Genomic DNA, 21828 nt, shown 5'->3' on the forward strand with positions numbered 1-21828 from the left:
CGAGGTCCAGGCACCCAGGCTCCCGCGATGCCTCCCGCCTCCCAAAGTGGGGGGCCCCATTTTAGAAGTTTCGGGCAGTGGCCAGGACGCTGCCTCGGTTTCCCGCCCAGGTCGTAGGGAGGGGTCCCGGTGGAGACTGCCCGCCGAGCGCTCTGAGCCCCTGGGGCGGTGGGTCACAGTCACTGTGTCGCCAGGGCCGCCGCGCCTCCTGGTGAAGTTAGTGGGGAGTGCGCTAGGCCTGGACTTCAGCCTCCCAAGAATCTGCAAATTGTGAAAAACCATTCAGCAAACCTTAAATAAGCTGTATGGGGGAGGCGGTTGTGGAGTATGAAGACACAGAGCACTGTTCCTTCTCTCCAGGTCACATTACAGGGTAAGAGGCAGGCACCTAACTGATAATTATAACACAGTCTGTTGGTGAAAATCAGGCTTCATTCAAGGGAGGGTGGAAGTCATAGTCCCAGGCTGTAGTGAGTTCTTGGGGTATCTGGGGTTGGATGATACAAACAAAAAATTTGTGGGTGGCTTCTCACTGCTCTCCACCAGTCTGTCAGGGTCACGGACTCCCACTTTTCCTTCAAACCTGTCCTGCTTCCCCGTCTCAAGGAGAGCTTTCCCAGCCAATTTCTCCAAACTATCCCCAGTTTTAATAATCTGCTCTTTAAGTTTTCTGTGACTTCCCAAGTGACAGTGAACTAATTAAATGGGGGGACGAGTTGTCTGTGCAGTATCACCTGCGGGCTTTTTGGAACTACAAGTTCAGAGCTCCACCCCAGAATTTGCATTTTAACAAGATCCTCAGATGATTCCTATGTCCATTAACGTTTTGGAGCCCCTGGTTTTCTGACCCGGGAATAACTCTTGGGGGAACTTTTCATGTAGAAAGGAGGGGCAGATATAGAATCCGAGAATGTTAAACCAGAATGTCTCCTATAGTATCCAATGAGACTGGCTGCTCTTGGGGATGGGGAATTGTATGCCTTATACAGTTCTGGGTCCCCAGAGCTTGGTCCTTGGAATTGCTCATTAACATCTGTTAAATTAATGAACCAATGCCCAAGGTCACCTAGTTCATGGCAGAGTTAGGGCTATTCATCTCCAATATCTGCTTAGCACTTTACAGTTTATTAAATGGCTTTGTTTCCATTACTTTGTATGGGAAACAGCCATGTATAATAGTTAGGACACTGCAAGTGAGGGAGCTGAGTCTCAAAGAATTCAACGATTTTCCCAAAGCCACACAGCTGTAAGAAGAGGAGCCCCCATTCTGCATTAGATTCCAGTTCCAGTTCCATCCTTTGGAGTTAGAATAAGATCAATCTCACTTGTTTTAAAAAATTGATTTACGATATTATATTAGTTTCAGGTGTACAACACAATGATTTGATATTTTTATAGATTATACTCCATACAAAGTTATAAAATATTGGCAATATTCCCGTGCTGTACATTACATCGTTGTAATTTATTTATTTACTACCTTGTAGTTTGTACCTCTTAATCCTCTTTACTTGTTTTTGCCCCTCTCCTCTCAATCTCACTTTCATTCTGTAGTCAGAATGCCTTATACAGGTTTTGGTATTTTTAGGTCCGATCTCCCTGTGCCTCTTTCCTTATGGTGATATAACAGTACCCATCTCATGGAGTTGTTGTAAAGATTATACAAGCACTTACCATAATAAGTGCTCAGGAAATGTTAATTTCCCAACTGTTCCCACTTTTCCTTCTAGGAGGCCTAACCCCGTGGGCTCTAGGTTCCGGCGGGCACTGCACTCTCCCTCCCAAGGCCTCCCGCCTGACTTTCCGCCTTCCGGAGGCTTTCCCTCAACTTTCCAGCCAGCTGCCCCTGACACAATCCTGGGAGAGTTTAATTGGGTACTGCCCTGAACGTGGCTTATTTTGGACTTTTCGAGTGCTGAGAGTGAGTAGGAGAGCGTGTTGAGGAATTCGGAACTGGGAAAAACAGCAGTCTCACAGGAAACAAAAAAACGCTCCGACCCTTAAATAGTGGTCTGCCCTACGGACGTGTTTACACCGGCCCCCTCTGGCCGCCAGGCGGCGCGCGAGGACGCCGGAAGTCTGTCCCGGACTGCGCATGCGTCCTTCTTCTCCGTTACTCTTCCATTCACTTCCGTTGAGCTTTGCATAGCAGTTTGTCCCAGGCGACAACCCGTACGCATCCTAATCTAGCCAGGGAACTAAGAGTCGGCGGAGCGGGATCCGGGAGTTTGCTCAGTCCGGACGTCTTCGGGACCGGCAGGATGTGCTCCCTGGCGTTGTTCCCTCCGCCGCCGCCTAGGGGACAAGTCACCCTATACGAGCACAATAACGAGCTGGTGACGGGCAGTAGCTATGAGAGTCCGCCTCCCGACTTCCGGGGCCAGGTGGTCAGGGCGAGGAGGGAGGAGACCTACAGGCGTGGGGGGCAGAGTCGGAGAGAATGGGGGAGCAGAGGCAACGTGATAGGGGCGGGGTCGAGGTCCCCAGACTGGAGTATTGGAAATAGCCTGGCTCAGGCTGGAGAAGAATAGAAGGACTGGGATGTATTTAAGAGCTGGGATTGGAGGATAAGGGATGCTGAGGGGCTGTGGTGCGGGCCTAGTGGGAACGGAGAGTGAGGGCGAATCTAGGGGATGTGAGGGTGCAGGAGGACTTCTGAAAAGTTGGTACAGAATCTGGGAGAACTGGGAAGGCACAACCTGGGGAGTTTTTTCCTGTGGTGTTTCTGGGAAGGAAAAGGAAGAGAAACTTACATTTATTGAGCGTTTGCTTGGAAGAAAGGCTCTGAGTCAGGTGTTCTCCACAAATGTTTTAATAATGTGATTTAATCACAGCAACCCTATGAAATATTATTCTAGTTTTACAGATAAGGGAGCTAAGACCTGTTTCCCTGTCCCACAAGTGTTATATATATATATATTTTTTCTTTTTCCTTTAACATACTTATTGGAGTATAATTGCTTTACAACGTTGTGTTAGTTTCTGCTGTATAACGAAGTGAATCAGCTATATGCATACATATATCCCCATATCCCCTCCCTCTTGCGTCTCCCTCCCACCCTCCTTATCCCACCCCTCTAGGTGGTCGCAAAGCACCAAGCTGATCACCCTGTGCTATGCAGCTTCTTCCCACTAGCTATCTGTTTTACATTTGGTAGTGTATATATGTTAATGTTGCTCTCTCACTTCGTCCCAGCTTACCCTTCCCCCTCCCTGTGTCCTCAAGTCCATTCTCTACATCTGTGTCTTTATTCCTGTCCTGCCCCTAGGTTCATCAGAATCTTTTTTTTTTTTTTAGATTATATATATGTTCGCATACGGTATTTGTTTTTCTCTTTCTGACTTACTTCACTCTGTATGACAGACTCTGGGTCCATCCACCTCACTACAAATAACTCAATTTCGTTTCTTTTTATGGCTGAGTAATATTCCATTATATATATATATATATGCCACATCTTTATTATTTTTAAAAATTTATTTATTATTTTACTTTTGGCTGCATTGGGTCTTCGTTGCTGTGCACGGGCTTTCTCTAGTTGTGGCGAGCGGGAGCTACTCTTCGTTGCGGTGCATGGGCTTCTCATTGTGGTAGCTTCTCTTGTTGCAGAGCATGGGCTATAGGTGCCTGGGCTTCAGTAGTTGTGGCATGCGGGCTTCAGTAGTTGTGGCACGCAAGCTCTAGAGCGCAGGCTCAGAAGTTGTGGCTCACGGACTTAGTTGCTCCGCGACATGTGGGATCTTCCCGGACCAGGGCTTGAACCCGTGTCTCCTGCATTGGCAGGTAGATTCTTAACCACTGCGCCACCAGGGAAGCCCACATCTTCTTTATCCGTTCATCTGTCGATGGACACTTAGGTTGCTTCCAGGTCCTGGCTATTGTAAATAGTGCTGCAATGAACATTGTGTTACATGACTCTTTTTGAATTATGGTTTTCTCAGGGTGTATGCCCAGTAGTGGGATTGCTGGTCATATGGTAGTTCTATTTTTAGTTTTTTAAGGAACCGCCATACTGTTCTCCATACTAGCTGTATCAATTTACATTCCCACCAACAGTGCAAGAGGGTTCCCTTTTCTCCATACCCTCTCCAGCATTTATTGTTGTAGATTTTTTGATGATGGCCATTCTGACCGGTGTGAGGTGATACCTCATTGTAGTTTTGATTTGCATTTCTCTAATGATTAGTGATGTTGAGCATCTTTTCATGTGTTTGTTGGCAATCTGTATACCTTCTTTGGAGAAATGTCTATTTAGGTCTTCTGCCCATTTTTGGATTGGGTTGTTTGTTTTTTTTTGATATTGAGCTGCATGAACTGCTTGTATATTTTGGAGATTAATCCTTTGTAAGTTGCTTCGTTTGCAAATATTTTCTCCCATTCTGAGGGTTGTCTTTTCGTCTTGTTTATGGTTTCCTTTGCTGTGCAAAAGCTTTTAAGTTTCATTAGGTTCCATTTGTTTATTTTTGTTTTTATTTCCATTTCTTTAGGAGGTGGGTCAAAAAGGATCTTGCTGTGATTTATGCCATAGAGTGTTCTGCCTATGTTTTCCTCTAAGGGTTTTATAGTGTCTGGCCTTACATTTAGGTCTTTAATCCATTTTGAGTTTATTTTTGTGTATGGTGTTAGGAAGTGTTTTAATTTTATTCCTTTACATGTAGCTGTCCAGTTTTCCCAGCACCACTTATTGAAGAGGCTGTCTTTTCTCCACTGTATATTCTTGCCTCCTTTCTCAAAGATAAGGTGACCATATGTGCATGGGTTTGTCTCTGGGCTTTCTGTCCTGTTCCATTGATCTGTATTTCTGTTTTTGTGCCAGTATCATACTGTCTTGATTACTGTAGCTTTGTACTATAATCTGAAGTCCGGAAGCCTGATTTGTCCAGCTCCATTTTTCTTTCTCAAGATTGCTTTGGCTATTCAGGGTCTTTTGTGTTTCCCTACAAATTGTGCAATTTTTTGTTCTAGTTGTGTGAAAAATGCCATTGGTAATTTGATAGGGATTGCATTGAATCTGTAGATTGTTTTGGGTAGTATAGTCATTTTCACAATGTTGATTCTTCCAATCCAAGAACATGGTATATCTCTCCATCTGTTTGTATCATCTTTAATTTCTTTCATCAGTGTCTTATAGATTTCTGGATACAGGTCTTTTGTCTCCTTAGGTAGGTTTATTCCTAGGTATTTTATTCTTTTTGTTGCAGTGGTAAATGGGAGTGTTTCCTTAATTTCTCTCTCAGATTTTTCGTCATCAGTTTATAGGAATGCAAGAGATTTCTGTGCATTAATTATGTATCCTGCTACTCTACCACATTCATTGATTAGTAGTAGTTTTCTGGTAGCATCTTTAGGATTCTCTCTATATAGTATCATGTCATCTGCAAACAGTGACAGTTTTACTTCTTCTTTTCCGATTTGGATTCCTTTTATTTCTGTTTCTTCTCTGATTGCTGTGGCTAAAACTTCCAAAACTATGTTGAATAATGGTGGTGAAGGTGGGCAGCCTTGTCTTGTTTCTGATCTGAGAAGAAATGGTTTCAATTTTTCACCATTGAGAACAATGTTGGCTGTGGGTTTGTCATATATGGCCTTTATTATGTTGAGGTAGGTTCCCTCTATGCCTACTTTCTGGAGAGTTTTTATCATAAATGGGTGTTGAATTTTGTCAAAAGCTTTTTCTGCATCTATTGAGACTATCATGTGGTTTTTATCCTTCATTTTGTTAATGTGATGTATCACATTGACTAATTTGTGTATATTGAAGAATCCTTGCATTCCTGAGATAAACCCCACTTGATCATGGTGTTTGAACCTTTTAATGTGCTGTTGGATTCTGTTTGCTAGTATTTTGTTGAGGATTTTTGCATCTGTGTTCATCAGAGATATTGGCCTGTAGTTTTCTTATTTTGTGACATCTTTGTCTGGTTTGGTATCAGGGTGATGGTGGCCTCATAGAATGAGTTTGGGAGTGTTCCTCCCTCTGCTATATGTTGGAAGAGTTTGAGAAGGATAGGTGTTATCTCTTCTCTAAATGTTTGATAGAATTCGCCTGTGAAGCCATCTGGTCCTGGGCTTTTGTTTGTTGGAAGTTTTTTAATCGCAGTTTCAATTTCAGTGCTTGTGATTGGTCTGTTTATATTTTCTGTTTCTTCCTGGTTCAGTCTCAGAAGGTTGTGCTTTTCTAAGAATTTGTCCATTTCTTCCAGGTTGTCCATTTTATTGGTATATAGTTGCTTGTAGTAATCTCTCATGATCCTTTGTATTTCTGCAGCATCAGTTGTTACTTCTCCTTTTTCATTCTAATTCTGTTGATTTGAGTCGTCTCCCTTTTTTTCTTGATGAGTCAGGCTAATGGTTTATCAATTTTGTTTAGCTTCTCAAAGAACCAGTTTTTAGTTTTCTTGATCTTTGCTATTGTTTCCTTCATTTCTTTTTCATTTATTTCTGATCTGATCTTTATGATTTCTTTCCTTCTGCTAACTTTGAGTTTTTTTTTGGTTCTTCTTCCTCTAATTGCTTTAGGTGTAAGGTTAGGTTCTTTATTTGAGATTTTTCTTGTTTCTTGAGGTAAGGTTGTATTGCTGTAAACTTCCCTCTTAGAACTGCTTTTGCTGCATCCCATATGTTTTGGGTTGTTGTGTTTTCATTGTCATTTGTTTCTAGGTATTTTTTGATTTCCTCTTTGATTTCTTCTGTGGTGTCTCGGTTATTTAGTAGCATATTATTTAGCCTCCACGTGTTTGTATTTTTAAATTTTTCCTGTAGTTGATATCTAGTCTCATAACGTTGTGGTCGGAAAAGATACTTGATACGATTTCAGTTTTCTTAAATTTACCAAGGCTTGATTTGTGACCCAGAATATGATCTATCCTGGAGAATGTTCCATGAGCACTTGAGAAGAAAGTGTATTCTGTTGTTTTTGGATGCAGTGTCCTATAAATATCAATTAAGTCCATCTTGTTTAATGTATCATTTAAAGCTTGTGTTTCCTTATTTATTTTCATTTTGGATGATCTGTCCATTGGTAAAAGTCAGGTGTTAAAGTCCCCTACTATTATTGTGTTACTATTTCCCCTTTTATGGCTGTTAGCATTTGCCTTATGTATTGAGGTGCTCCTATGTTGGGTGCATAAATATTTACAATTGTTATATCTTCTTCTTGGATTGATCCATTGATCATTATGTAGTGTCCTTCTTTGTCTCTTGTAATAGTGTTTGTTTTTTTTGTTTTAATTTATTTTTGGCTGCATTGGGTCTTCGTTGCTGCACGCAGGCTTTCTCTAGTTGTGGCGAGCGGGGGCTACTCTTCGTTGTGGTGTGCGGGCTTCTCATTGCAGCGGCTTCTCTTGTTGCAGAGCATGGGCTCTAGGCACGTGGTCTTCAGTAGTTGCGGTGTGCAGGCTTCAGTAGTTGTGGTTTGCAGGCTCTAGAGCGCAGGCTCAGTAGTTGTGGTGCATGGGCCTTGTTGCTCCACGGCATGTGGGAATCTTCCCGGACCAGGGCTCAAACCCATATCCCCTGCATTGGCAGGCAGGTTCTTAACCACTGCACCGCCAGGGAAGCCCCTAGTCTTTGTTTTAAAGTCTATTTTGTCTGATATGAGGATTGCTATTCTAGCTTTCTTTTGATTTCTATTTGCATGGAATATCTTTTTCCATCCCTTCACTTTCAGTCTGTATGTGTCCCTAGGTCTGAAGTGGGTCTTTTGTAGACAGCATATGTATGGGTCTTGTTTTTGTATCCATTCAGCCAGTCTATGTCTTTTGGTTGGAACATTTAATCCATTTACGTTTAAGGTAATTATCAATATGTATGTTCCTATTACCATGTTCTTAATTGTTTAGGGTTTGTTTTTGTAGGTCTTTTCCTTCTCTTGTGTTTCCTGCCTAGAGAAGTTCCTTTAGCATTTGTGCTGGTTTGGTGGTGCTGAATTCTCTTAACTTTTGCTTATCTGTAAAGGTTTTAATTTCTCCATTGAATCTGAATGAGATCCTTGCTGAGTAATCTTGTTTGTAGGTTTTTCCCTTTCATCACTTTAAATATGTCCTGCCACCCCCTTCTGGCTTGCAGAGTTTCTGCTGAAAAATCAGCTGTTAACCTTATGGGGATTCCCTTGTATGTTATTTGTTGCTTTTCCCTTGCTGCTTTTAGTATTTTTTCTTGTATTTAATTTTTTAAAGTTTCATTAATATTTGTCTCGTTGTGTTTCTCTTTGGGTTTATCCTGTATGGTACTTTCTGTGCTTCCCAGACTTAATCGACTGTTTCGTTTCCCATGTTAGGGAAGTTTTCAAGTATAATCTCTTCAGATATTTTCTCAGCCTCTTTCTTTTTCTCTTCTTCTTCTGGCACCCCTATAATTCGAATGTTGGTGCGTTTATGTTGTCCCAGAGCTCTCTGAGACCGTCCTCAGTTCTTTGCATTCATTTTTCTCTTTATTCTGCTCCCTGGCAGTTATTTCCACCATTTTATCTTCCAGCTCACTTATCCATTCTTCTGCCTCAGTTATTCTGTTATTGATTCCTTCTGGAGTATTTTTTTTAATATATTTATTTTATTTATTTATTTTTGGCTGTGTTGGGTCTTCGTTGCTGTGCACAGGCTTTCTCTAGTTGCAGCGAGCAGGGGCTACTCTTCGTTGCAGTGCACAGGCTTCTCATTGCGGTGGCTTCTCTCATTGTGGAGCATGGGCTCTAGGCGCATGGGTTTCAGTAGTTTGCAGCACGCAGGTCCAGTAGTTGTGGCTCATGGGCTCTAGAGCACAAGCTCAGTAGTTGTGGTGCACGGGCTTAGTTGCTCCGCGGCATGTGGGATCTTCCCGGACCAGAGGTCGAGCCCATGTCCCCTGCATTGGCAGGTGGATTCTCAACCACTGCGCCACCAGGGAAGCCCCTAGAGTATTTTTTTTTTAATTAATTAATATATTTATTTTTGGCTGCGTTGCGTCTTTGTTGCTGCGTGCGGGCTTTCTCTAGTTGCAGTGAGCGGGCGCTACTCTTCATTGCAGTGCACGGGCTTCTTATTGCAGTGGCTTCTTTTGTTGTGGAGCACAGGCTCTAGGTGCACGGGCTTCAGTAGTTGTGGCACACGGGCTTCAGTAGTTGTGGCTGGTGGGCTCTAGAGCGCAGGCTCAGCAGTTGTGGCACACGGGCTTAGTTGCTCCGTAGCATGTGGGATCTTCCCAGGCCAGGGCTAGAACCCGTGTCCCCTGCATTGGCAGGTGGATTCTGGAGCCTGCGCCACCAGGGAAGTCCAGCCCCTAGAGTTTTTTTTTTTTTTCCGCGGTACGCAGCCCTCTCACTGTTGTGGCCTCTCCCGTTGCCGAGCACGGGCTCTGGACGCGCAGGCTCAGCGGCCATGGCACACGTGCTTAGTTGCTCCACAGCATGTGGGATCTTCCCGGACCGGGGCACGAACCCGTGTCCCCTGCATCAGCAGGCGGACTCTCAACCACTGCGCCACCAGGGAAGCCCCCCCTAGAGTATTTTTAATTTCAGTAATTGTGTTGTTCATCACTGTTTGTTTGCTCTTTAGTTCTTCTAGATCCTTGTTAAATGTTTCTTGTATTTTTTCCATTCTGTTTCCAAGATTTTGGATCATCTTTACTATCATTACTCTGAATTCTTTTTCAGGTAGGTTGCCTATTTCATCTTCATTTATTTGGTCTTGTAGGTTTTTACCTTGCTCCTTTGTCTGTAACTTTTTTTTTTTTTTTTAAAGAAGATGTTGGGAGTAGGAGTTTATTAATTAATTTATTGTATTTTTGCTGTGTTGCGTCTTCGTTTCTGTATGAGGGCTTTCTCTAGTTGTGGCAAGCGGGGGCCACTCTTCATCGCGGTGTGCGGGTGTCTCACTATTGCGGCCTCTCTTGTTGCGGAGCACAGGCTCCAGACGTGCAGGCTCAGTAGTTGTGGCTCACGGGCCTAGTTGCTCTGTGGCCTGTGGGATCCTCCCAGACCAGGGATCAAACCCGTGTCCCCTGCATTAGCAGGCAGATTCTCAACCACTACGCCACCAGGGAAGCCCTGTAAAGTATTTTTTTTGTCGTTTCTTTTTTTTTTTTTTCCTCTTTTTGATGATGGTGCTGTGTTCCTGTCTTACTGGTTGTTTGGCCTGAGACGTCCAGCACTGGAGTTTGCAGGCAGTTGGATAGAGATGGGTCTTGGTGCTGAGATGAGGACCTCCGGGAGGCCTCACTCTGATTAATATTCCCTGGGTCCTGAGGTTCTTTGTTAGTCCAGCGGATTGGACTCGGAGCTCCCAGCACAGGAGCTCGGGCCCGACCTCTGGCCTGGGAACCAGGGTCTCGCAAGCTTCGTGGCGTGGTAAAAAAAAAAAAAAGAAAGAAAGAGAAAAAGGAGCAGTACAATATCAAAGAATAAGAAACAAAACAAAATTAGAAAGATAAAAAATATATTAGGAAAAATAAAACTATAGTTGAAGCAACTGGTTGCTGGGGGTTACTCCTGTCCCCTTAGGTGTCCGTGGTTCCCCAGCGGTGCCTGGTAGGTGCCCTAGTTGTGAGGAGACACGAATTCCACATCCTTCTAGTATGCCATCTTGACTCCGCCCCCCTCCACAAGTGTTATATTTGTGGAAATGGGAAACAGGTCTCTGGAGTCTCTTACCCTCAGCCCTGCCGAGGGTTGGAGATGGCAGGAAGTTAGTAGAGATTAGGGAAGAGACTGACTCACTGTCATACCTCATTTCTGGCTCTAGTGGATCAATCTTCCTGTCCTAAACCTTACTAAGGATCCCCTGAAGACCCCTGGGAGGTTGGACCATGGCACAAGAACGGCCTTCATCCACCACCGGGAACAAGTGTGGAAGAGATGCATCAACATTTGGTGAGACATGGCAAAGGGTCTCTTGGGCCAGTGGTCTGCAGATCCTGGAGGCAATGAGGTCACCACCCCCTCTGCCTTGGCCTCCCAGCCCTCTCTATCTCAGAGCTGTGTATCATTCAGCATATCAAATTATCAGTCCTTTTTGTGGAACTCAAGGCTGTGCAACAGTAGTTCCATTTCAACTCCAGTGACTTGCTTTCCTTTTTGGTTTAATTCTGTGAACCTGTTCCCTCCTTATGTCATTATTACTTTCTGAGCCTTTACTGGAAGCTCAGCAAGGTTAGGTATAAGGTTGCAGTGAATAATCTCATACATAGGTCATTCATTTTGCACATGTAGGAGTGAAGCCTGGATTGAATTCCTGGCTGTGCCACTTTTTAGCTATGTGACCTTGGTCAAGTTACTTAATCACTCTGTCCCTCAATTTCATCTGTAAAAGGGAGCCTATCTTACAAGGTTGTAGTAATGATTAAATGAGTAAAACACTTAGAACAGTGCCTGGCCCATATTAGTCCCATCAAGAGTTAGCTATTATTCTTATTATTATCATCATCATCATCATATGTAGGATGAATTCCTACAAATGAAGTAGCTGGGTTCAAAGGGTATGTTCATTTGTAATTTCATGAGCTATTGCCATATAGTCCTCTGTTTAAGTTGTACATATTTACAGATCTACCACCAGTGTATGAGACAACTATACTCCAATAAAAATTAAAAAACAGGGCTTCCCTGGTGGTGCAGTGGTTGAGAGTCCGCCTGCCGATGTGGGGGACATGGGTTCGTGTCCCGGTCCGGGAAGGTCCCACATGCCGTGGAGCGGCTGGGCCCGTGAGCCATGGCCGCTGAGCCTGCGCGTCCGGAGCCTGTGCTCCGCAGCGGGAGAGGCCGCAACAGTGAGAGGCCTGCGTACCGCAAAAAAAAAAAATAAATAAAAAACAACAACAAAACACACACAGTGTATGAGAGTGCCTGTTTCCTAACACATGTGCTATCAAGCTTTGATATTTGATATTGCATTACAGTTTAATTTGCATGTCTCCTTGAGTGCAGCTAAACATCAAGTCATGGTCTGAAAAGCCATTCAGTCCTGGGTGCTTTCTCACTTTCTGCCTCTCTAGCTGCTGCTGCTCTTCCTGCTCTCTTTTTTTTTTTTTTTGCGGTACGCGGGCCTCGGACTGTTGTGGCCTCTCCCGTTGCGGAGCACAGGCTCGGGACACGCAGGCTCAGCGGCCATGGCTCACGGGCCCAGCCGCTCCGCGGCATGTGGGATCTTCCCGGACCGGGGCACGAACCCGCGTCCCCTGCATCGGCAGGCGGACCGTCAACCACTGCGCCACCAGGGAAGCCTCCTGCTCTCTCTTAAATGTTGGTGTCCCTAGGCTGGACTTGTGATTGATGCTTCACACCTGGGTGTTCACTTGTCTGCCCAACACCCTCGGTTAGAGATATTCCACAGGCTTCATACACTCAGCTTGTTCAAAATCAATCTCTTCATTTTCCTCTCTAAGCTGGCTTCTTCCTTGTGTTTTTCATCTCAAGGAATAGCCTTCCTAGTCATATAGAAGGAAGTGGTTTGAATGTAGGCTCTGGGGCAGGCAGGCAGGTTGAATCCTGACTCTGCTATTTCCTACTTAGTTCACCTTTGATAATTAACCTCTTCACACTCTCTGTTCTCTCATCTAAAAATGCTGATGATAACAATACCTATTTTGTAGGGTTGTGATAAAGGCTGAATTAGATGATGCATGTGACGCATCTAGCCCAGCCCTGGCACAGTGTAAGCAGCATTAAATGCTATAATTATCACCTGCGTGTTTCCCTTGATACTGCTCTTTCCCTTACTAATGTCTAATTAGTCCTCAAATCCTGTCCATTCTACTTCCTTGAGCACTCAAGTCTGTCTTTTCTCCATCCCCAGTGGTTCAGGCCACTTTGGCCTTTCTTCTAGATTCCTGAAGTAGCCTCTTAACCCATTTCTTTCTCTCCATTCTTTTTGCCCTCTAATCTGCAGCCAGACTGATCTTTCTAAAATGCCAGTGTGATCAGTTTATTCCTCAGCTTAAACTCTTTCTGTGGCTTTCCATTCACTATCTTAGGGCAAGTCTTCTTTTTTTTTTTAATAATTTGTTTCGTAAATTTATTTTATTATTATTTTTTATAAATCTATTGTTTATCAATCGATCTATTTTTTCTAAATCTATAAAATTTATTTTTGGCTGCGTTGGGTCTTTGTTGCTGCGTGTGAGTTTTCTCTAGTTGCAGTGAGCGGGGGCAACTCTTCGTTGCAGTGCGTGGGCTTCTCATTGCGGCGGCTTCTCTTGTTGCGGAGCACGGGCTCTAGGCACTCGGGCTCAGTAGTTGTGGCTCGCGGGCTCTAGAGCACAGGCTCAGTAGTTGTGACGCACGGGCTTAGTTGCTCCACGGCATGTGGGATCTTCCTGGACCAGGGCTTGAACCCGTGTCCCCTGCATTGGCAGATGGATTCTTAACCACTGTGCCACCAGGGAAGTCCCTTAGGGCAAGTCTTGACTCCTTGATCTGTGCACAAAGCCCTGAAAGACCTCTGAGCCTTAGTTGCCTCACTGGTGGACAATTTATATATTGTCCTCTCATGGGTACAATGAAAGGACTATATAAAGTACATGTCACATAGTTGTCACTCATTAAGTGTGAGTGTTATTTTTAATACATGTTTATTGAGTGAATGAATAGATGAACTTAGAGAGCAGACTGAAGGGATCAGAGTGACTCACAGCTCCCTCTCCTGTTCAGGCGTGATGTGGGACTTTTTGGTGTGCTGCATGAAATTGCAGACTCAGAGGAGGAGGGTAAGTGTGTTTACCTCTAGCCTTCTCTAGTTTTATGGTTGCCACCTCCCATCCATATTCTCCCTAATTCATCCCAATACCTGTTGGCCCAGCGCCCTTCCCTTTAGCCCTGTATTTCCCAGCCCATTTGACTCTGCTGGTACCATCTTCTCTTCCCCTCTACCTACCCCCATACCATAGAGTGGGTGTCCAGAGCACTTGTTGGGTGGAAGGATCTGGGGAGTGCTTGCCCTTGCTCGTCCCTCACCTAGGAGGGTGCCCAGTGAGAACCCTGTGAATGGTTTAATCACAGCTGCTTTCTCAACCCCACAGTGTTTGAGTGGGTGAAGACGGCATCCAGCTGGGCCCTGGCACTCTGTCGATGGGCCTCCTCCCTCCATGGGTCTCTGTTTCCCCATCTGTCTGTAAGTTTGGCTTCCCCCCGGCCCTCCCTGGCTGCTGCTCCCCCACTCCCACCCCCTCTCCACTTCCTATGTCTTAGGGTCAGGGTGTGATGAGAAGACTGCAGAAGGTATGAATGGTCCAGCTCCCCTGTGGGAGCATCGAGGGGATAAGCTCCTTTTTTCCCAGTGCAACCTCTATCCGCTTTGTTATTACAGCTCAGGAGTGAAGATCTGATTGCTGAATTCGCTCAAGTCACAAACTGGTGAGTGTACAAGCTCTGGAGCGTTTGTGGGAAGCAAGTCCTGAACCTTGGAACTTCTTCTGGGGAGAGGGAAATCAAGGCAGAGACTCCTCATACCCCTTTCCTGACTGCTCCCCACATTCTCCCTCCTACCGCCCCCAAAAAGAAAGAAAAGCAGTGAAAAATAATAGTGCCCTCACACAGAAGGGAACCCGAGCTCTGGGCCGGGAATGGCGAGGTGCAGGTCGGGACTCCTCACCCTCACTCCTGCCCCAGGTCCAGCTGCTGCTTGAGGGTCTTTGCGTGGCACCCACACACCAACAAGTTTGCGGTGGCCCTGCTAGATGACTCCATCCGTGTGTATAATGCCAACAGGTATGTGTGGGGCACGCTGGGTGGACTCGGAGTCTTCAGTCTCCATTGGTCAGTCCCCACTTCCTTCTCCAGCCTTGGTGCCCCGGGAGTCCTGCAGTTCCTGGGCCTGGTCCATGGCTCCTTCCAGAACTGGGGTCAGGGAGGCCCCACAACTGGATGCGTCCTCTTTCCAGATCCAGTCTTTATCCTGTCCTCTGTCCCACAATACCCACAGGCCCTGGATGATCAGCTTTCTCTCGGGATTTCCCTCCTCAACCACAACTCAGGTCGCTGCGCCTTAGTGTCCCTGCTTTGACCCCATCCCCTCCCCTTTCACCCCAGCACTATAGTCCCCTCCCTGAAGCACCGGCTGCAGCGAAATGTGGCGGCCCTGGCCTGGAAGCCCCTCAGTGCCTCCGTCTTGGCTGTGGCCTGCCAGAGCTGCATTCTCATCTGGACCCTGGACCCCACGTCCTTGTCTACCCGGTGAGTCCCAGCTGTCTCTCTCTTACCTTGGCCTGAGGGTCGTGGCCATGCTGGGGTGGTGAGGAGGTCTGGAAGGAGAAGTTCTTTTTCCTCACAGCACTTCTCAGGGCTACGGGAGAAGCAGACCTAAGGCCAAGGTGGAGGTGCTGAGAAGATCTAATCTAGAGAAAGGGACAGAACTGGGGGCTTCTGGGATTGTGGGGAGTTTGTACCTATGGATCATGGATTGGAAAGACTGTCTCTTTCAGAGGACTGCCAGATGTAGGTTTAAAGGAAAGGGGGAAGGGAATTAATATGGATAAAAGCTGAAACCGATGAAATTGGAAAAAATCCCCATGAGGACTAACTAAATATAAAACCAGAAACTGGTTCTTTAAATTATGAATAAAGAAGAAAACCTTTTGGCCAGCCTTAATAAGGTAAAATAGAAAATCAAAGTACACTATTTTCAAAATGGGAAAGGAGAGATAACCGCAAATATGGAAGAAAATAGAATTATTGAGCATATTATATATAAGTTTAGACTAACAGATTTGAAAACCTAAAGGAAATGTTTGTCTAGCAAAATATATGTTATCAAAGTGGACTGTAGAAGCAATTAAAACGGATGAGCTCTACCCCTAAAAAAAGATGCCAGGCTGAGATGGTTTTATGAGAGTTCTATCTAATTGTCAAAGAAAAGATAATCTCCATGTTATCTGAACTAATCCAGATCATAAAAAATTTGGAAAGCCTCCTGATTTATTTTCCTTTTAATAAATTTTGTGCATAATTTTAGATTTTTAGAAAAGCTGCAAAGATAGTAGAGTTTTGGTATACCTTTCACATCATCGTTAACGTCTGATATAACCATGTTAGATTTGTCAAAACTAAGAAACTGACATTTGTACATTGTTATTAACTAAACTCCAAACTTTGTTCTAATTTCACCAGTTTTCTCATTAATGTCCTCTTTCTGTCCCAGGATCAATCCTGATTTATTTCTTTTTATACAAATCTTTTTTAAAATATATATATATATTATTTATTTATTTGGCTGTGCGGGTCTTTAGTTGTGGCACTCGGAATCTTTGTTGTGGCATGCGGGATCTTTCATTGCGGTGCATGGGCTCTCTAGTTGTGGCACACAGGCTCTAGAGCACACGGGCTTGGTTGCCCCACGGCATGTGAGATCTTAGTTCCCTGACCAGGGCTCGAACCCACGTCCCCTGAGTTGGAAGGTGTATTTTTTTTTTTTTTTTTTTTTTTTGGAAGGTGTATTCTTAACCACTGGACCATGAGGGAAGTCCCCATCCTGATTTATTTCCATAAACCTAATGTAACCTAACCTGACAATAGGTGGTATAAGAAAGAAAATATTTGAGCATAGATTTTATTTATTTATTTACTTACTTCCCTCCTTCCCTCCTTCCTTACTTTACTTCCTCACCATGCCTCGTGGCTTGCGGGATCTTAGTTCCCCGACCAGGGGTTTTTTTTGTTTTAAATTTTTATTGCAGTATAGTCAGTTTACAATGTTGTGTTAGTTTCTGCTGTACAGCAAAGTGAATCAGTTATACATATACATATATCCACTCTTTTTTTAGATTCTTTTCCATATAGGCCATTACAGAGTATTGAGTAGAGTTCCCTGTGCTATACAGTAGATCTTTAGTTATGTATTTGATATACTGACCAGGGACTGAACCTGCGCCCTTGGCAGTGAAAGCATGAAGTCCTAACCACTGGACTGTCAGGGAACTCCCCTGAGCATAGATTTTAAAATGCTTAATAAAATATTAGCAAATAGAGTCCAAAAGCATATTTAAAAAAAATCGTAACCAAGTAGAATATTCCAGAAATTAAAAACTATTCACCATTAGGAAGTCTATTAAAATGATTGTTACATTTGCAAATTAAAGGAGGAAAGTGTTTCTATAAATAAATGCCCTTCTCAATAAGCAGACATTCAGCTGAATACATAAACAGGAATACAAAGAGACAACCTAAACATAAAGAGTATATATGCAAAATCAGTGGCTACCATATTGAACAGTGAAATAGGAAATACTAAAGGTATTTCCAGTAATGTCAAGATAAAGACAGAGATGTCATTACCACCATTATTAACCAACATTATTTGTGGAGGTTCTTTTGAGGGCAGTTAAGACAAGAAAAGGAAACATGGTAAAGTCTTGTGAAAGAAGAGAAAATTATTTTTATTTGATGATATGATTTTAAACCTAGATAAGACAAGAGATTCAACCAAAAAAACCTATTTAATCTAATAAGAAATTTAAGTAGTAAGGTAACTGGATCCAAGAAACTGAAAATGTAATAGCTTCCCTTGGTACCAACAATAATCAGTTGAGAAATTACAATGGAAAATATGTTCTATTTACAACAGGTACAACAATTACTATAGATTACTAGGAATAAATTGTTAAATTTATTTAATCTGTTAGACATCTGAAGAAAGTGGTTGAAGAATATTAAACAAGAGCTTAATTAATGGAGGGATGTGTTATATTCCTGGGTAGGAAAATTTAATCATGAAGATGTCAGATTAAGTGTATTTCCCATCAGAATTCTGCTGGTTTTTGTGAACTGGACAAAATAATAGAGTTTTTATGAAAGAATAAATGTGGAAGGATTGCCAAGAAAAGTTTGAAAAGGAAGCATATTGAGAGGAGATTTGCCCTACCAGGTATTGAAATATTTTATGAAGTTATAGTAACAGAAAGTTATTGGCATAAGATCAAACAGATCAGTGTAACAGAACAACATTCAGGAACAGATCCAAGAATTTATGGAAATTTAATATGTGATGAACTTGGATTTGCACTGCAATAGAGTAGTTTTTGTTTTTTGTTTTAGTGGTTTTGGCATAATTGGCTATCTATTTAGAAAACAATACAGTTTGTCCTTGCTTTACATTTTATATACAAATAAATTCCAAGCAGACAAAAGAACTAAATGTAAAAATAAATAAATAAAAGGACTAGAAGAATGTATAGAATGCTTTTTGGCCCATTCAGAATTATGGTATGATAATTATTATTTTTTTGGCTGCACCGTCAGGCTTGTGGGGTCTTAGTTCCCTGACTGGGGATTGAACCCTGGCCCTCAGCAGCGAGAGCGTGGAGTCCTGACCACTGGACCACCAGGGAGTTCCCAGTATGCTAGTATTATTAAAGTTGAAATGTTTGATAATATCCAATACTAGCAAGACTAGGAAAACTACAGGTAGAGTATATTGTGGTACAAACTTTTCAGAATATATTTGTTGGCATATTTATCTTTTGAAAGGTTCAAGCCTTTTTTTACCTGCAATTCCACTTTAATACTCTATTCTACACAAATAATGACGAGTACATAAAGATATAGGGAATATTTTTTGCAGTACCGTTTGTAACAGCTGAAATATCCATTTGTGGTGGCCTGACTGAGTAAATTGTAGTTCATCTATTCAGTGGAATGCAGTGGGGCCACTGAAAAGAATGAGATGGATCTCTGTAAACTGATGTATTGTAAAGTTAAGAGAGTTAGTTGTAGACTGGTGACCTAAGATCTCATTAGAGCTTAAGGGGGGTATAGTTGGGAGGAGAAAGGACAAGGTGGCATTAATTTGGCTAGTTGCCTGTACCTGTCAGGCCAAGAATGTGGCTCTGGAGATACAGAGCTGACGGACACAGCCGGGGCCCCTCAACTAGTTCCCAGTTTAGTGGGGGGGGGGGGGTTTGCCACGTGCGCCGTCTTTGATGAGGAGAAAATGATGTGGGAGCGCCGGGGAGGGAAGCTGATTCTGACAAGGAAAGGCAGAAAGACAGAGTTAGGAGCACAGGCTGAATCCTGGAGAGTGGTGGATAACTGTAGGAAGAGAAGAGATTGGAACCTTGAAGTGATGGCATGGATTATCCCATGCTCCAGGAAGGATGGTCCTGTGGGGAGAGGGCTCTCATCTAGAGCAGAACATGCATCTCCCCAGCCCAGTACCTTCTAGCTTTACTGGTCAAAAGTTTTTGTCTCGTTCAGGCTTTTTTGTCCCTTTCACCTGTTTTCCTTTCTGGACCTCCTGATAGTGACTGCCCTTCCTTCCTTCTTTTTCTTTAACTTCCATGATCCTTATTCATTTTCCCCAACCTGGATTTGAACTCAGAGGGGCCATTGGGATTGGGAAGTTTTAGCAGGAGGAGGCAGGGGAATAGAATCATGGGCTTTCTTCCTGTTGTCTTCTAACTCCACACCCCGTTTCCCCTCGGCAGACCCTCTTCCGGCTGTGCCCAAGTGCTCTCTCACCCTGGGCACACGCCTGTCACCAGCTTGGCCTGGGCCCCCAGTGGGGGTCGGCTACTCTCAGCTTCACCTGTGGACGCTGCCATCCTGGTGAGTTGGTCCCCACGCCTCTTCTGGTCATTTCAGCCACCCCAGACTTGAGGAGAGAGCTTTCTTTGCCTGGTGGTGGGAAATACCCTGGGGGAAGGAGAGGAACAGCTGTCCATTCAATCTTAAACATATCCAGGGAAAGGCGCTGCACCAGCCTGACTCCTCAGATGTAGATTTCTGCCTGCTGTCAGTATAGACATAACCCTATTTCCTCCTGTTTTAACTGTCCCTTTCCCACGTCCTCCCCTCTGGTTCTTTGTACCTTAAGGAAGGGCGGCCCCCCGTGGGATGGTAGGGATGCTTGAGTCTCCCCTGTCTCACTCTTTTCCCCTTTCTCCTAGGTATGGGATGTCTCAACAGAGACCTGTGTTCCCCTTCCCTGGTTTCGGGGAGGTGGGGTTACCAACCTGCTCTGGTCCCCGGATGGCAGCAAAGTCCTGGCTACCACTCCTTCAGCTCTCTTTCGGTGAGTAGGGGGAGGGCGGGGAGGGGGGCAGGAACGACCTAGAGAAAGGCACTAGGCTCCTGGAACTGCGAGTGCCACAACCTTCTGTCCGCGTTCCCATTCACCTGAATGTGGGACTGACAGGAAGGGAAGTCCAGGCTGTGACACCTAGAGTTCCTAAGCTGTGACCTGCCTCTCTTTGGCACAGAGTCTGGGAGGCCCAGATGTGGACTTGTGAGCGGTGGCCTACCCTATCAGGGCGATGTCAGGTAGGAGGGACTGTGCGTCTCAGGAGCGGGGGCGGAGGTGGGCCCTGCTCCCCCAGGCGTGTCCCCCCACCTCCTCTACTTCTCTTCCTCGTGTGCTTCCCTCCTGTATTCCCATAGACCACTCTTTCCCTGCCTTTTGCTCCCTGACCCCAGACTGGCTGCTGGAGTCCTGATGGAAACCGCCTGCTATTCACTGTGTTGGGGGAACCATTGATTTACTCCTTGTCGTTCCCAGAACGTTGTGGTGAGTCCAGGGAAACACTTCTGGATGCACAACATCTGGGGTAGTCGGAGGGAGACAGGAACCATCTGGAATATGCTGCTCTGAAGGATAAAGGGAAGAAACTTGGGGAAAAAAAAAAGGAATAAGCTTGGGAGCCTTGAGAGGTGTTGATGCCTGTGATGGAGAGGAGGCAGGGGCCAGTGGGAGGCCCCTTTCTTGTCCTTAAGAGCCTCTGCCCTGATCCGCAGGTGAGCGAAAGGGGTGCGTTGGAGGCGCGAAGTCAGCTACGATTGTGGCAGATCTGTCTGAGACGACAGTACAGACACCAGATGGAGAGGAAAGGTGAGCTGGGTGGGCGAGGGAGGGGCAGTGAGACAAAGCTGGGAGGGACCACGCTGAGCCCTCCCAACCTGCTGTTCTGACCCATAGGCTTGGGGGAGAGGCTCACTCCATGGTCTGGGACCCAAGTGGGGAGCGGCTGGCTGTGCTCATGAAAGGTAAGAGGAGGGGAGGGAGGCCTTTGCTCCGGCCGCACCATCTTCCCATTAACTGACTGTTTCCAGGCCCTGGCTGCAGTTCTTCTCTGCCCCTGCCCCAACCCTGGGATTCTGCCTCCAGAGTTCCTTCCTATCCCTGTATCCACTTCTTACAGGAAATCCACGGGTCCAGAATGGTAAACCAGTCATCCTCCTTTTTCGCACTCGAAACAGCCCTGTGTTTGAGCTACTTCCTTGGTAGGTGCTGGGCAGGTGTGGTCCCCCCCCCCGGCCTCCCATACCAAACCCATACCCTCTACACCTGCCTTCTGCCTCCAGCAGCCTGCTCACCTTTCCTTCTGCCCCTAGTGGCGCTGTCCAGGGGGAGCCAGGAGCCCAGGCCCAGCTCATCACTTTCCATCCTTCCTTCAACAAAGGAGCTCTGCTCAGCGTGGTGAGTAGGCCAGCCGCTGTGGTTGCAGGAGTGGGCTGAGGAGCAAGGGCTGCAGCTGCTGTGTGGCTCTGCTGTATGGCCTTCTTTGGGCTCAGACTGGTCAGACTTTGCTTTCCCCTCTCTCTGCAGTGCTGGTCCACGGGCCGGATCGCCCACATCCCTCTGTACTTTGTCAATGCCCAGTTTCCACGTTTTAGCCCAGTGCTTGGCCGAACTCAAGAGCCCCCAGCTGGGGGCGGAGGCTCTATTCATGATCTGCCCCTCTTTACTGAGACGTCCCCAACCTCTGCCCCTTGGGACCCTCTCCCAGGGCCACCCCTTGGTCGGCCCCACTCCCCTCACTCCCGCATTCAATAATAAAAAGTGTCCTTTTTTTGTTTTCCATTCGATTATGAGACTCTTATCTTTACCCAAAATTGGGGTATACTGAAGAAGAAGCAGCCGTGGACTTTGGGT

General features: G+C 45.1%; 1 protein-coding gene across 4 annotated transcripts; it reads left to right on the forward strand.

Annotated features, from left to right (window-relative positions):
• Positions 1 to 153: 153 nt before the first annotated feature.
• On the forward strand, positions 154 to 21754 carry AAAS (aladin WD repeat nucleoporin). Of its 4 annotated transcripts, XM_030866865.3 has the most exons (17): positions 154 to 373; positions 1731 to 1921; positions 10717 to 10844; positions 13620 to 13675; positions 13988 to 14079; positions 14275 to 14321; positions 14577 to 14675; positions 14997 to 15140; positions 19385 to 19505; positions 19847 to 19971; positions 20159 to 20219; positions 20373 to 20463; positions 20691 to 20784; positions 20872 to 20939; positions 21095 to 21176; positions 21288 to 21372; positions 21502 to 21754. In XM_030866865.3, the coding sequence occupies exons 1-17, from the start codon at positions 328 to 330 to the stop codon at positions 21727 to 21729; spliced, it is 1758 nt and encodes a 585-aa protein (XP_030722725.2). In that variant the 5' UTR covers positions 154 to 327; the 3' UTR covers positions 21730 to 21754. The 4 variants fall into 4 exon arrangements, with proteins under 4 accessions (XP_030722725.2, XP_030722726.1, XP_030722727.1 ...); XM_030866866.3 differs by lacking the exons at positions 154 to 373; positions 1731 to 1921 and adding an exon at positions 2145 to 2384; XM_060307064.2 differs by lacking the exons at positions 154 to 373; positions 1731 to 1921 and adding an exon at positions 2468 to 2793.
• Positions 21755 to 21828: the final 74 nt, after the last annotated feature.

Source organism: Globicephala melas, chromosome 10 (genome assembly GCF_963455315.2).
Source record: "Globicephala melas chromosome 10, mGloMel1.2, whole genome shotgun sequence".
Taxonomy (NCBI): Eukaryota; Metazoa; Chordata; class Mammalia; order Artiodactyla; family Delphinidae; genus Globicephala; species Globicephala melas.